Below are 16135 nucleotides of genomic sequence, written 5' to 3'. Positions count from 1 at the left end.
GAAACATCAACAAAACCAGTAAAAATGTTTGCTTTCATCGGAATGTGAAGAAGAACGATCGTGTGTAACTTAAGTAAGGCAAATGCAGTGTTCTCTGCACCCTGGGCACTGGTGCAAACTATACATTTTGAAATTTGGGAAATGTCCGGGTTTTCGATGGAATGTCCGGGTTTTTGAAACCAAATGTCCTACTTTTTAAAAATTTGATCTGGAGACCCTATACCTACTTGACAATGATAAATTGTTAGAAATGATAAATTGTTAGAACTACCTACCTACTTGACAAATTACACTACTAGATACTTGAAGCTGAGTTACTAATTTGGAATAACCGGCTTGATTTACTCAGAGTACCTAGGTAGGTAGGTAAGTAGGTATTACCCAGACACCTACCTACCTACCTACCTGATATTTTTGGAAAACAACACTCTCAATAAATATCAAGATTATAAGACACTTGGAGGATAAACCAAATGAACTTCAGTGTAACACAGAATCTGTGAGGAATACAATTTTCAAGGTAAACCTGACGATTTTCTTGAATTGATCTTTCCCCTTGAACTTTACGGAAAATCACAACAAATGACAACCAAGGTAGGTAGGAGCCCCTATCTTTGACAGTAAATTTGGTGTCAAATTAAGGATCTAAACAAAATATTCAGGTTTCTAAATTTCAGCTGAGTTATTTGCAATGATGATCTAACTTACCAGTTGGTCCTGAAGATGAGCTCAGATTTTGGTATCCAGAAGGATGAGACATTATTAAAACACCTGGAAAAAACACTCGCACATAGAAACACTTGTCGATAATTTTAACACAAAAACGAGTTCGCTTGCAAAATAAACGCGGTGTGTAACGTAAGAGGCAATTATTCAGTGTTAATTAATTTAAATATCACACAGAGTACGCACCCATTAAATTAATTCACGTAGGAATGACAATTTTAAAAAAAAAAAAAAAAAAAGATGAATGAAATTTCGAAATAAAAATCTTGCAACTGAACGGTTGCTCGCTTCGCGTTTGTGAAACAAATCGGTTACACCCCTCCCCCCACCACGTGCACAGTCAAACGACTATCTCAGTTCAACTTTACCTATTTCAATTTTTCATTAACTTTCTTTTTAACTTCCTTGCATCTCATTCTGATATTTGATCAATCTAAGGTCTAATGCCTGGGGTTTCGCTTGGATAGTTTCGAAAAAACAATATTTTCCATTAGCAATTAAGTTCTGGGTCAACAAGAGAACACCGGAAAGTCCGAAAAGTAACACCATTGAAATATGAACATAATATTTGCGAATTGTATAAGGTAGAACAGAGAACACTCTACTAAAAGCAGTTAGAAAAAACTCGGTACCCCAGTATGAATTTTCATAGATGAATCTAGTAGGGATAGTAATAACATAACGAACTTTTTGCCGCTAGAGCGCAGCACGTTCTGGAAGTGTGAGGTACTGTGTGAAGCTAGCGCACTTTTCTGTGCATAATTTTTCTTATCAATCTTTCCAAAGGCGCCAAATTTGAAATTTTTCGAAATAAAAATCTTGCAACTGAACGGTTGCTCGCTTCGCGTTTGTGAAACAAATCGGTTACACCCCTCCCCCCACCACGTGCACAATCAAACGACTATCTCAGTTCAACTTTACCTCTTTCAATTTTTCATTAACTTTCTTTTTAACTTCCTTGCATCTCATTCTGATTTTTGATCAATCTAAGGTCTAATGCCTGGGGTTTCGCTTAGATAGTTTCGAAAAAACAATATTTTCCATTAGCAATTAAGTTCTGGGTCAACAAGAGAACACCGGAAAGTCCGAAAAGTAACACCATTGAAATATGAACATAATATTTGCGAATTGTTTATGGTAGAATAGAGAACACTCTACTAAAAGCAGTTAGAAAAAACTCGGTACCCCAGTATGAATTTTCATAGATGAATCTAGTAGGGATAGTAATAACATAACCAACTTTTTGCCGCTAGAGCGCAGCACGTTCTGGAAGTGTGAGGTACTGTGTGAAGCTAGCGCACTCTTCTGTGCATAATTTTTCTTATCAATCTTTCCAAAGGCGCCAAATTTGAAATTTAAAAGATGGACCATAAAAAAAAAAAATATTTGAATAGGTATTTGAAATCTAATATCTAAAAGAGTTTTTTTATTCATAAGGGTAGAAGGTTAGTGTATGGTCATTTCTTCCTGTTACTGAGGAGAAAATATTACTGCGCCCATTAAATTTTGTGCATAATTTTGACATGAAAGAAGCGTGTTTTTTTGTAGTTTGGAAATCTTGGCGAGATAGTAACACGTACAACCTACAGTAGGATGAGAATGTGCAAGATGCAGTTAGGAAACGTGATAATGGAGACAGAGAAGAGGAGTCCCAAAAACAATCACCCCCGTATGTATGAAATCTAAAGATAAACTTAAGTTTAACTTGAAATGAAAATCTTGCCAAATTTCATGAAATCTAGCCAGTTATCTCAAGAAATGACATGAAATTGGCAACATTGTTCGTCTTAAGTTAAACTTAAGTTTATCTTTAGATTTCATACATACGGGGGTAAGTATCATTATTTAAAGGAATTGTTAATTTGTTATTTAGTTAATACAGATTATAGTTTTATTCATAGAAGACACAAGAAGGCTCTACACTAGTTCTCCTTCACCATGGACCTCTCTAAACTATTGGGTAAGAAAATTCTCTTCATAGGATTTGAGGTACCCAGGTGCCTACCTACTTTCAAAGTCTAGGAACATTTTTTAAGACATCCCTTTTAGATACTTGCTTTACCTAAGTATTTGACACTTGTTGTTTGGGAGGAAGGGATAAGACATGCATACACCTGCCTCAGTGGTGTAGTGGTCAAGGCGCTCACCTGGTAAACAGGAGGGTGTGGGTTCAATCTCAGCCAAGGTATGGAATTTTATCCTCAATATAATTTGAGAATTTGACCACAATAATAGTAGTAGCCTACTGCTGGAGTAAAGGAACTTTTCAGTCCTATGCAAGCACGTGAGCAGTATAAATAAGCACTATTATTATTTCAGTTCTTTCTCAAATTATTAATTTTCATTATTTTCCAGATGTCACTGATGTGTCCCATTCAGATTCCATCCTGTCCAAAAACACATCCATTCTGAAAACCACCTCCATCTTTGAACCATCCTCTTCCACACTCGTAAGCTCGTTCAACAAAAACAAAGACAACCTCAATCAGCTTATCAATCAAGTCACAAAGCAGGATCTCATGCTCGATATCATCAACAAGTGTGTCGAGGACAAAAGCAACACACTGAATCCAGAACTGAAAACTAAGATCAAAAATATCATCAAATTCAATGCATTGAAAGCAAGTATCAATGAGAACAATTTGATGGAGATTTTGGTAATTGGGGATAAATCTCTTGATTTGAGTTGCGAAAAGAATGATGTCAAATTGAACAAGCAAGAGTCACGAGTGTTGAATGAGGTGGTTCAGAAGAGTATTGATCAAATGTATGCTCAGATGATACTAGGTAAGTTATGTCTTTGAACCATCCTCTTCCACACTCGTAAGCTCGTTCAACAAAAACAAAGACAACCTCAATCAGCTTATCAATCAAGTCACAAAGCAAGATCTCATTCTCGATATCATCAACAAGTGTGTCGAGGACAAAAGCAACACACTGAATCCAGAACTGAAAACTAAGATCAAGAATATCATCAAATTCAATGCATTGAAAGCAAGTATCGATGAGAACAATTTGATGGAGATTTTGGTAATTGGGGATAAATCTCTTGATTTGAGTTGCGAAAAGAATGATGTCAAATTGAACAAGCAAGAGTCACGAGTGTTGAATGAGGTGGTTCAGAAGTGTATTGATCAAATGTATGCTCAGATGATACTAGGTAAGTTATGTACCTACCTGCTTTGACACTTGATTTAAAATAAATAAGAGGAAATTGAGAATTGAAACTGAGGAAAATTTTTGCTCTGCAAGCAAAATAATAATAATACAGGTAAGTAATTATGCATTCAAAACTCATCTGACCAATAATTAAAGCAGTGCTACAGGAAACTGTTGAAATAAGCAGGCTACTTATCCTGCCTTGACCATCTAATGGTCACTAAACTCATCATTCCTCTTCTAGAAAAACGTCATTCCTCCACCAAATCCAGCACAGACCGAATCGAACAACTCAAAGCCAAAATCGAGGAGAAATTCTTCGCTGTAGAATCTGTGATGAAATCTATCGAGCAAATTCAAGACCAAATGTTGCACCTGACTACAGAAGAGTACCATAAGAATGTCATTGAAGATAACTACAACATAGCTCAAATGACTCTCGATAGTGTGGAGAAACTTCACTGTAATGCTGTTCTTACATTGAGTGCTACACAGGTGGCTGAGAGTGGTGTTAATGTTTCCAAGGTGAGTGAATTGAAACCTGGGGGCTATTCCACAAATGACTTTACACTCTTGACTTTGTTAGACCAACAAGGAATGAAAAAAAAAAGCCAGGGAATTATTTCTACATTTGACTGCAGGTTATTACTGAACTGAACTTCATCTCTTTTGTCTATATTTTTTGCTCATAGAGTGATTGAAATATGATGTCACCTGTCTTGAGACTCTTGGGGAACATCGCCTAGACAGTCTATTTCTATTAAGTACAGTAAAAGGCAGAATTAAGTAAAAGTCAAAGAGGAATATGGACCGCATTAATATCTGTCCAAACTGTTTAGGGGAAAACTAAAATGTATTTAGAAAAAAAATATAAGAATAGAACCCTTCCCCGGGTTAAATGGTCTACAAGTTCCTGAAAAACCATCAGACCTTACCCACATGGATTACAGAACAAGGCTGTAATCCATGGTTCCAGGTTATTTTTTTTTTTTTTTTTAGTACAGTAAAAGGCAGAATTAAGTAAAAGTCAAAGAGGAATATGGACCGCATTAATATCTGTCCAAACTGTTTAGGGGAAAACTAAAATGTATTTAGAAAAAAAATATAAGAATAGAACCCTTCCCCGGGTTAAATGGTCTACAAGTTCCTGAAAAACCATCAGACCTTACCCACATGGATTACAGAACAAGGCTGTAATCCATGGTTCCAGGTTAAATTCTTTTTTTTTATTTAGATTTATTAAAATTTCTCTTTTTTAATAGTAGGTAAATATGATGATAATAATAAATATTTCTTTCACAGACTCAAAACGAGCAAGCCGACCTGAACGAATCATTCCTAGGGTTGGATGATTCAATCAACAACCTGGAATTCTCCATAGAGGCGACCAAACACGATATTGACCGGTTAGAGCAGCGCCTGGCTCAGTACAAAGACCTGGAATCGAACCCGGGACATGCCGCTGTGTTCAAAACCATTCGTAAGCTAACTAATACGATCAAACAGAAGAGGTTCATTTTGAAAAAGCTGATGGGGAGTGGAGATTGAAAACGAGAAGAAAGGTATTTTTTTCGTTTTCTCTGATTGAAAGTAGAAGGAAAGAAAAGGTATTTTTTAGTACCATAAGCGAGAAAAAATGTAAAGACCTGGAATTGAACCTAGGATATGTGGTGGTTCATATTAAAAAAGCTGATGGGGAGTATTAATTGAAAAAGAGAAGAATACAAAAGGCAATAATAATAAAAACATTTACTGTGGGTGGAAATCAAACTGTAAGTTCTGTACGTGTATTTTCCTATTTTCCTAGAAATCATTATTAAATTGTTAACAAATATTGATGATAAAAAAAAAACTGGTATTAATTTATTGTACACGGGTATAAGTGGTCTATTTATACTGTCAGCTCAGAACAAGATGTTCCACTCTGCTAACGCCTTAACACACACCAGCAACATTTTCATCAGAAACATTTTTTCTCAACAATCCACAGAAATGTTTCTGCGACAATCTAGCAACTTTTTTTACTCTCCAAACTTATTTCGGAAACGTTTTCTGGTCTTTTAGTGCGTACTAGGGTTTTATCTTGAAAGCTGCTCACCATTTTAAACAGTTGTTTCACAATAATTGCGCAACTGTTGCGAAACAAATGATTTCGGTGTGTCCTAGACTTAACAGATTAGATTGTTTGGAGCATTTATTTACTGATATAAATGGGTATTATTGAATGAAAAAAAAAGGAAAATTAAGTAATAAAGTAATGAAAAGTAAACCATTCTAGTATAAACAATAAAATGAACAAAGAGAATACAATAATACAAGGTTAAACAGTTAAAGTCTACCTAGAGAATTAATTTCTTACAATTTTTTGTACAAAGTTGCTCTGAAGTTTTAGTACCTTCTACTTTTGGTATCTTGGTACCTTCTACTAAGTGTACTAAGCAGCAACTCTAATTTTATATCCAAGGGATAGGGAAAAGAACCTCCTGGTTTTCTGCAAGGATAAAGATTTAAAAAATTAATCAATAAAGATTTAAAAAATTAATCTTTTTTTTTAAGAAAGCTGAAGTAGATTTGCCGTTAAGGTCAAAAATTAAAAAAAAAAAAAAAACTTGTTTCCCAAATTTTTTATGCCATTTTGAAGACAGAAATTACCTATCCGGGGACCGTCAAATAGGCACCTCAATTTTACCAAACTTTCTTGTTCCCTACATTACATTGAAATGGGGATTTTTTTCTGACGAATTCCTGTGTGGGGGGGGTCCATTATGTAGTCCCCTAATTTTTCCCCATTTTGAGGACAGAGGTCCCCTGTTTGGACACCCTGGTACGGATTTGCAAGCTTGGGAACTCTCTCTAATGGGTGGGTCTTTTCTTAGAATCTCAATGGGTTTCATATTTCATCATAAGTAGTAGGAGTTTTTTTTTATTCTGATACCCCAGTACATATTCGGACCCTTGTGATTTTCCATGTTTTACTATTTAGTACTGTCCTATAAAAGTCTCCAATTTTTAGTCCGTCCTTCCTTTATTATTACAATAGTAATAAAAAGGTATAAGGGACGGACTATTGTATTGGTCTCATAATAATATTGAAGTTTATTTTATACCACATTAACAATAAAATGTTCTTTTGGAATAAATCCCTTTAAGTACTAAATAGCAGTTACAGTTCCCCCTGTAAAACCCTTTTAAAAAAAAAAAAAAAAAAAAAATAGGTACCTCAATTTTACCAAACTTTCTTGTTCCCTACATTACATTGAAATGGAGATTTTTTCTGACGATTTCCTGTGTGTGGGGTCCATTATGTAGTCCCCTAATTTTTCCCCATTTTGAGGACAGAGGTCCCCTATTTGGACACCCTTGCAAGCTTGGGAGCTCTCTCTAATGGGTGGGTCTTTTCTTAGAATCTTAATGGGTTTCGTATTTCATCATAGTTTTTATTCTGATACCCCAGTACATATTCGGATCCTTGTGATTTTAGTACTGTCCTATAAAAGTCTCCAATTTTTAGTCCGTCCTTCTTTTATTATTAAGATAGCTGAATTCCGTCGCTTCGCTCCGGAATCCCGCTAGTTCATCCCGAGGCATGGCCAAACTTGTGGAAAAGGCATGGCCGAACTTGTAGTTATCAAACTAAAAACATAAACGAAACTCAAATATTAGGCGAATTACATTAGTAAAACAAAAGGTATAAGGGACGGACTATTGCATTGGTCTCATTTTGGGTATAGTTCCGAAACTGTGGTACCGCTTTTGAAGATAGGGACCTCTGTCGTTAAGAGTGGGTATTCTAATGGGTTTTATCATAGGAGTTCCTATTCTGATATCCCTGCACATATCCGGCAGCTTCCACGCTGTCCTTACGGCCGGCCAGACCCTTGCCTTTGCCGGCCTCATCAAACCGGAGCTTATGAGAACCGGTGTACCTACTCGGGTCTGTTAGTCGGGAGATTGTGTTCTGGATTTGGGCCTCGGAATTTTTGGATGCCTGGAAAAAAGGAAAGTAAAAAATGGGATTGAAATTTTCAATACACCTTAGTTATACTGGGGACTATATGTAGATATAGGAGTAAAGATGGGAATTGAGTATAGTTCGTTACAATTTAATAAGAAGATATTATGACATTGTTATTTGTATTTTAGTGGATATACCCCAACGTTATGGACTTTCGTCTGTGTTAAAAGAGTTTTTTTATTCATAAGGGTAGAAGGTTAGTGTATGGCTGTATGGTCATTTCTTCCTGTTACCGAGGAGAAATATTACTGCGCCCATTAAATTTTGTGCATAATTTTGACATGAAAAGCGTGCATTTTTGTAGTTTGGAAAACTTGGCAACGCTGTAAATTCAAAATTTTAATTTTCAACGAAAAATTCGAAAAATCAAAAATACAAAAAATAAAAAAAAAATAAAAAATTGAATAAAATAAAACCCCAAAATCCCAAATTTAAGTATCATTATAAATATTTAAAGGAATTGTTAATTTGTTATTTAAATTTAATTAATACAGATTATAGTTTTATTCATAGAAGACACAAGAAAGCTCTACACTAGTTCTCCTTCACCATGGACCTCTCTAAACTATTGGGTAAGAAGATTCTCTTCAGAAGGACTTGAGGTACCCAGATGCCTACCTACTCTCAAAGTCTAGGAACATTTTTTAAGACATCTTTTTTTTTCAGAGGTTTGACAGAGGGAACTGTAACTGCTATGGTCTTATTGTCCTGAAATCAAAGAGAGAATGAAGACAGGATAGGAGAAAGCCAGCCGTTCCAAGAACAAAAATTATCCCATCAGTATAAAATCCACCCCGGGCAGGAATCTAACCCACACATCCCTTTTAGATACTTGTTTTACCTAAGTATTTGACACTTGTTGTTTGGGAGGAAGGGATAAGACATGCATACACCTGCCTTGGTGGTGTAGTGATCAAGGCGCTCGCCTGGTAAATAGGAGGGTGTGGGTTCAATCTCAACCAAAGTATGGAATTTTATCCTCAATATAATTTGAGAATTTGACTACAACAATAGTAGTAGCCCACTGCTGGAGTAAAGGGACTTTTCAGTCCTATGTGAGCAGTATAAATAAGCACTATTATTATTATACCACCTGTTGATTTTTGAAACCGCAATTTTTGTTCATTTTCAGAACATACTGTAGGCATCAAATTTGCCTTGAACTACAAATTTTCAATACTCTTGAATCATTTGAAAGTACTAATTCCTTGATTTTGGATTAATTTAATAGCTCCAGATACCACTTTTTCAGCCATTCTTTCTAAGATAACTAACAAAAATCTCAGTGATTCAAGTCTCAATAACAACACAGCACAGACAGGTATGCACCAACACCATAGGCAAATAAAACAGATAAATACAGATAAGCCTTGTGAGCACCACTTCACTGAAATTCCAAACCTAGCAAATAATATTACACCTATATTTTACGAGGAACCAAGTGTTTGCTATTCCATTCTCAAGTACATTATTGACACAAAACACAAATAATCCGCATTTATACATGACTGTACAAGCACAAGCAATGAAATAGGTAAGTATCATTGCTAAGAAAAAAGGGGTTTTCTCAAATTTGAATGTACATTTTTCCAGCTACATTCCATTTATTTTAAAATGATGATTACTTTTTAAAATACACAAGTATTGTTTGTAGCTATCTACTTACTAGAACTTTACTTAGACTTCTGACTACAGGCTTTATTTTTTTTTTATTATTGTTATTATTTTTTTTTAATGATTATTTGTTAGAAATACCCAATAAGTAGGTAATTACTACCTACCTATTTTTTTTTCTTAGTTAAGCAAGGTCTTTTTAATGAATTGTTAGTGTATGTATTATTCTTTAATAACCCATCAAGTACACGAGACCTTGTTTAGACTGCTGGGGTAAAGGGACTTTTCAGTCCTATTCGGGCAGGATAAACAAGGTATATTCTATTCTATTCTATTCTACCTACTTGACAAATTACACTACTAGATACTTGAAGCTGAGTTACTAATTTGGAATAACCGGCTTGATTTACTCAGAGTACCTAGGTAGGTAGGTAAGTAGGTATTACCCAGACATCATACTCGGGGACAGACTTGTGTTTGGCCAATGATTCGATGAACTTTTGATAGTCGCTCAGGCCGATTTTCAGTGATCTGAAAATAAAAACAAAGAAAGAAAATAAGATAAAGCAAAGCAAGAGACTTGATTGGAGACTCGGTAGCTTTGTGGAGGTCCATTTTAACTATTGGTTTGTATTGCTGAAGATGCCCTCACAGTCGAAACTAGTCCTCCTTTATAATGTAACAAATAAATAAATTTTACCCTTTAACAAAAAACTGAAGTAAATGTAAATGCAGTTTCTTTGCGTTATTATGTCACAACTTTGGTGCTCACTGCAGCATTGTAGGATTTTCCCAATATCTCAATAATCCTAAAATCCAATGTTTACCTACCATGCTGGCACCGGTCGCTATGCGCATTTATATGTCATAGCTACTCATTTTCCTCACGAGGCTGAGTGGGCCCCGCAACAGCCAGTCACGGAATCAATCATTTGCATCATACAAATTACTTGACCCCGCCGGGAATCGAACCCGGGGCCTAGCGCTTACAAGGCAGACGCACTACCAACTAAGCTAACTAGGCTGGCGATTCTAGCTACTCATTTTCCTCACGAGGCTGAGTGGGCCCCGCAACAGCCAGTCACGGAATCAATCATTTGCATCATACAAATTTCTTGACCCCGCCGGGAATCGAACCCGGGGCCTAGCGCTTACAAGGCAGACGCACTACCAACTAAGCTAACTAGGCTGGCGATTTAAATCTTTAGTTTGAAGGTTTGAACAAATGCCCTAATAACAAGGTGTGTGCAAAGATTAAAAGAGGCAGGAATGGAAAAGTCTATGCTTATCGCGTGACAAGACAAAATCCGAGCTTTAAATAGACAAAAGCTTAGTTAAGCTCCATAAAACTCTAAATTATGAGGTACAAAATTATGTACATATAACATTGTAGTTATAGTTAGTGCTATATACATAGTACAATATACAGGGATTACAGGGTGTTCCGAGGCTATCATAATCGGAACGGCTGGCTTTCTCCTATCCTGTCTTCCTTCTCTTCGATTTCGGGACGATAAGACCTTAGCAGTTACAGTTCCCTCTATAAAACCTCTTCAAAAAAGAGGTTTTATAGAGGGCCAGCCGTTCCGAGAACGAACCTTACCCTTTTAAGATAAAATCTGCCCCGGGCGGGAACGAACCTTGTACCTCTGAGCATACCACCCTTAGAAAATCCAAACCAATTAGAGTTATTAGAGATTACTACTGCTTTCTTATCTTGCATGTCTAATGCAAGTTTACATTAATGACGATAAGTTCACACTTTGCTATCAGTTCTTGCGGTTGAGCATTTTCCAAGTTCTATTATATGCTCTATGCTCTATGTAGTATTGTAGTTTCTGTATTGAGCATTATTATCTGTAGCTGTAGGTTGTCCCAGTATTGTATGCTTGTAAATATGCTCTTAGATTCCTCTTCTTCTTTTTCTTCGCCTTTTCCCGTGTTCAGACGGGGTCGGCGTTTTTTTTGTCAGCCTCTCAATCAGCCCTAACTAGGGTGATTGCTTTGGGCTGACATTTGGGTCCTACGAAGAAAGAAGGAAGACAGGATAGAGGAAAGCCAGCCGTTCCGAGACCGAACTTTATCTGTTTAGGATCAAACCCTTTATCTGTTTAGAATTGAACCCGCGGCCTAGTGCTAACAAGACAGACGCTCTACGCTCTAACAGAAGAGGAAAAATCCTGGATTGTTCAGATTAAAAAAAAAAAAATCACACTCACTTGAATTTCTTGAAGTGGATGCCCGTATCTGTCGTGGTCACTTTCTTGCCATCGATAACTTTAGCCTGCTTCATCCATTTATCACTCTGAGACAGCGTCAGCAGCTTGCCGTCCGATTTGGTGTCGCCAAATTTCGAGAAGAGCTTGAAGTTACTTGAGAAACCTAGGAAATATTTGCACAAGAAATGTGCCAAAATTACTAGCATATTTTGGCACATTTCTTGTGCAAATACATATTTCCTAGGTTTCTCAGGTACCTATAGGTAGGAATCTAGGAATAGAGGTGAGTTAGACCTAGGAAAAATTTGCACAAGAAATGAGTAAAAATATGCTATGTAGTAGGCTAGTAGGTTTAGGTATAGATGACTTAGACCTAGGAAATGTTTGCACAAGAAATGTGCCAAAATATGCCGGCATTTAGGTATATTATATATCTAGGTATGTAGGTAAAGATGACTTAGACCTAGGAAACATTTGCATTTGCACAAGAATTGTGCCAAAATATGCCGGCATTTAGGTATATATCTAGGTATGTAGTTATAGATGACTTGGACCTCGGAAATATTTGCATTTGCACAAGAAATGTGCCAAAATATGGAGATAATTATGTACATATTACTTACCTATCTACTAGTTACGTTATGCTTGTAGCATATCCAGTGGCGTAGCGTCCATGTAGGGCGTGTATGGCGGGGCCATACACTCTAAATTTACTCAAATACCCTTAAATATTGACTTTAAATATTTATGAAGAAGCATCTGCATAACATAATAATTTCGGATTATTTATTATTTTTGACGATCTTTACGAAAAAAATACATTTGGACAGTTATATTTTTCATGAGAATCATCAATTGCATAACCACTAGTATTTGTGTACGTTTTTTTTCTTTTTTTTTTAATCATTGTTCTTAAAGTTTTATATTTTCCCCTAAAAATGCTTTAAATATAGCAAAATGTATGGCAAAATAACCTGAAAATGCTTAAAATATGGCAAAATAAGGCTTTTTAGGCGTTTTATGGCATTTTTCCAAATTTCGCTAAAATATGGCCAAATAGTATGGCGCCATGGCAATATGGCATCATACTCGGGGACAGACTTGTGTTTGGCCAATGATTCGATGAACTTTTGATAGTCGCTCAGGCCGATTTTCAGTGATCTGAAAATAGGAACAAAGAAAGAAAAATAAGAGAAAGAAAAGCAAGAGACTTGATTGGAGACTCGGTAGCTTTGTGGAGGTCGATTTTAACTACATATTGGTTTGTATTGCTGAATTGCTGAAGATACCCTCACAGGCGAAACTAGTCCTCCTTTGTAATGTAAAAAATAAATAAATTCTACCCTTTAACAAAAAACTGAAGTAAAGTAGTAGATATTAGTGGATGTGACATCATTACGCCAATATACCTCCTTACCTTCCCCATGCACATCTAATAAACGTTTCCAATTTAGATATACAACCTTGATCCTGAGTTACATATCAACGCATAACAAAAAATTGTGCCTATTAATAATGAAAAAATAGATAGCCAGCCGTTCCGAGAACGAACCTTTTTCTTTTTTAGTTTCCGTACTTTAGGATAAAGTTCGACCTTACGAACGGAACGGGCGACCTAGTGCTATCGATTTTTACCTTCCTTATCCTATAGGAAGGAAAGTAATGTAATCGGGTCAAACTTTCGATAATAATAATAATAATGAGAATGGTTTATTTTAATGTAACTATAAAAATATCTTCCTTTTGTTCCTATATAAGTACCCCAATGGTACTTTTCAGGAACGGTTTGAATGATTTATTTCATTAAAATTCTTGCTTCTGTCTTGATTCTACATATATTTCATTGTTGTTTTCCAAATAATATTTCTGTATTTCCTTCTTCATTTTATTTTTGTTTTCAATATTCCTTAATTCATTAGGGATTGAATTAAATTTTAGCATTTCGATGGTCAGTTTTTAGTGCCAAAACACGTTTTGAGATCCGTAGAGCCTAAATAAAAATAGATAGCCAGCCGTTCCGAGAACGAACCTTTTTCTTTTTTAGTTTCCGTACTTTAGGATAAAGTTCGACCTTACGAACGGAACACGCGACCTAGTGCTATCGATTTTTACTTTCCTTATCCTATAGGAAGGAAAGTAATGTAATCGGGTCAAACTTTCGATGGTCAGTTTTTAGTGCCAAAACACGTTTTAAGGTCCATAGAGCCTAAATACAAAGTTTCAGCCATTGGTCCGTGTGTGTGTGTGTGTGTGTGTGTGTGTGTGTGTGTCTGTCTGTCTGTCTGTAAACAAAATATCTCGAGAACGCTAAGAGCTAGAGACTTGAAATTATTGGCATGCAGCTGTCAAATGTGACGAGGATGCGACACGAAACTTTTGGTTAAGATCGATGCAACGCTTGGTGGCATTTTGGCCGCTTTTTGGCGGTTTTCGGTGTAATTCAATAATATCTCGGGAGCGGTATGAGCTAGAGACTTGAAATTTGATATGTAGTCCACAAATGTGACAAGGATGCAACACAAAACGTTTGGTTAAGATAGGTGCTGCGGTTGGCGGTATTTTAACCCCTTTTTGGCGGTTTTCGACCGTTTTTTTTGGCGGTTTTCAGCGATACTGACTAAACGGTTAGAGATATTGTAAAAGTTACAACCCAACTAAGCATAATTCAATAAAATAAGGAAAGTCGTGTGATGTTCACACCAGATTTTTTTTCTCTTTGAAAAGTTAGCAAAATTATCGATAGGCAATATTGGTTTCTAAACATTGATACGTTACTCGTCAGTATACCTATATTAGGTATAATATTACCTGTAAGTAATATAGGTACCTACAGTTTAACATAAATATGTTTTGTAGTACCTCTATATAGGTACGTGTGTAGGTATTACCTAGGTAGGGCACAAGCTCTGCTTATACGGGTGGGTATACCATTTATAAGAAAAATGTATGTTCTGAGTTTTTTTGTCAATCAAATATAAATGGAAAAATATTAAAAAAAAAAAAAAACATAAATATGTATTGTAGTAGGTATACCTCTATAGGTACGTGTGTAGGTACCTATTACCTAGGTAGGTGTTGGCGTGTGCGAGTATTTAAGACATGGACATTACTACCATAGGTACAATTAGAGGTGTAGGTCGCGCTAAAGCCGCTATGGTCGCGCTAAAGCCGCTATTACCTACATGGTCAAGTTTTCGGTAGGTGTTGGCGTGTGCGAGTATTTAAGACATGGACATTACTACCATAGGTACAATTAGAGGTGTAGGTCGCGCTAAAGCCGCTATTACCTACATGGTCAAGTATTCGGAAAATCTTGTAAGCGCCAGGTCGCGAGTTCGATTCCCGCCCGGGGCGGATTTTGTCCTAAAGGTTCGTTCTCTAAACGGCAGTCTTTTTTTCCATCCTGTCTTGATTCTCTCTTCGATTTCTGGACAACAAGACCTTAGCAGTTAAGCTCCTTCTATCCAACCTCTGAGAGAAAGACCAGAAAGCACGTCGACTTTTTATTCCCAAGAGGTTTGCTAGAGGGAACTGTAACTGCTAAAGTCTTATCGTCCCGAAATCGAAAAGAGATAGGACAGGATAGGAGAAAGCCAGCCTTTCGGAGGACGAAGCTTATCTGTTTAAGAAAAAGTTCGCCCCGGGCTGCAAAGCAAACCCGTGATTTAGCACGCTGTGTCCAAACATGGTCGATCGACGGCCGGTCGACTATGTATGGACTATGGACACAGGACACACCTTTACAAGGCAGACGCGCTATCGTCCAAGCTCACTAGTCTGGCACGTCGGCTTGCAACGTGCATAATTATGACGTCATCGACAGAATATTGTTATTCTAAACTCTGTTTGATGGAGAAGGAATATTGTGGCCAATTTTCATCAGCCAAGATAAACCGGTTAAAAAAGGCTATTTTTATGCCATGACAAGTTTGACTGATATCATTGGTTATGTAAATACCATAGAACAGTGGAACAGGTGTGTTAACACCCGTCCAAGCTCACTAGTCTGGCACGTCGGCTTGCAACGTGCATAATTATGACGTCATCGACAGAATATTGTTATTCTAAACTCTGTTCGATGGAGAAGGAATATTGTGGCCAATTTTCATCAGCCAAGACAAACCGGTTAAAAAAGGCTATTTTTACGCCATGACAAATTTGACTGATATCATTGGTTATGTAAATACCATAGAACAGTGGAACAGGTGTGTTAAATATTCTGATACAGTACCTAGGTATTTTAGATTAGATACCAATACTTGAGAAACCTAGGAAATATTTGCACAAGAAATGTGCCAAAATTACTAGCATATTTTGGCACATTTCTTGTGCAAATACATATTTCATAGGTTTCTCAGGTACCTATAGGTAGGAATAGAGGTGAGTTAGACCTATAGGAAAA

General features: G+C 36.6%; 2 protein-coding genes across 4 annotated transcripts; one reads left to right on the top strand and one right to left on the bottom strand.

Annotated features, from left to right (window-relative positions):
- Positions 1-382: 382 nt before the first annotated feature.
- On the top strand, positions 383-6409 carry LOC103517430. 3 transcript variants are annotated; one of them, XM_026829535.1, is made up of 5 exons: positions 2558-2686; positions 3082-3227; positions 3601-3886; positions 4130-4410; positions 5188-6409. In XM_026829535.1, exons 1-5 carry the CDS (start codon positions 2665-2667, stop codon positions 5431-5433), a joined length of 981 nt encoding a protein of 326 aa, XP_026685336.1. In that variant the 5' UTR covers positions 2558-2664; the 3' UTR covers positions 5434-6409. The 3 variants fall into 3 exon arrangements, with proteins under 3 accessions (XP_026685337.1, XP_026685336.1, XP_008480687.1); XM_026829536.1 differs by lacking the exons at positions 2558-2686; positions 3601-3886 and adding an exon at positions 383-520 and having other exon boundaries at positions 3082-3513; XM_008482465.3 differs by lacking the exon at positions 3601-3886 and having other exon boundaries at positions 3082-3513.
- A 104-nt stretch (positions 6410-6513) lies between these two features.
- LOC103517436 (TPPP family protein CG45057) lies at positions 6514-13159 on the bottom strand. The gene is made up of 7 exons (XM_008482469.3): positions 13143-13159; positions 12800-12894; positions 11734-11896; positions 9961-10045; positions 8457-8518; positions 7600-7919; positions 6514-6948 (listed from the first exon to the last, which is right to left on the bottom strand). Exons 1-6 carry the CDS (start codon positions 13157-13159, stop codon positions 7676-7678), a joined length of 666 nt encoding a protein of 221 aa, XP_008480691.1. The 3' UTR covers positions 6514-6948; positions 7600-7675.
- Positions 13160-16135: the final 2976 nt, after the last annotated feature.

Source organism: Diaphorina citri, unplaced genomic scaffold (genome assembly GCF_000475195.1).
Source record: "Diaphorina citri unplaced genomic scaffold, Diaci psyllid genome assembly version 1.1 scaffold1844, whole genome shotgun sequence".
In the NCBI taxonomy this organism is placed as follows: domain Eukaryota; kingdom Metazoa; phylum Arthropoda; class Insecta; order Hemiptera; family Psyllidae; genus Diaphorina; species Diaphorina citri.
Note: the sequence above shows the minus strand (reverse complement) of the source record. Positions and strands in the feature narration are given on the sequence as shown.

Bases quoted from the DNA above. Each gene is read 5' to 3' on its own strand.
- LOC103517430 (XM_026829535.1), top strand. From the start codon at position 2,665: ATGGACCTCTCTAAACTATTGG. The intron at 2,687-3,081 runs GTAAGAAAATTC...ATTATTTTCCAG, and splicing joins GGACCTCTCTAAACTATTGG to ATGTCACTGATGTGTCCCAT. The intron at 3,887-4,129 runs GTAAGTTATGTA...TTCCTCTTCTAG, and splicing joins GTATGCTCAGATGATACTAG to AAAAACGTCATTCCTCCACC.
- LOC103517436 (XM_008482469.3), bottom strand. The intron at 10,046-11,733 runs GTGAGTGTGATT...TTTTATTTTCAG, and splicing joins ATCCACTTCAAGAAATTCAA to ATCACTGAAAATCGGCCTGA. The intron at 7,920-8,456 runs GTCCATGGTGAA...AGTATAACTAAG, and splicing joins TTACCCAATAGTTTAGAGAG to GTGTATTGAAAATTTCAATC.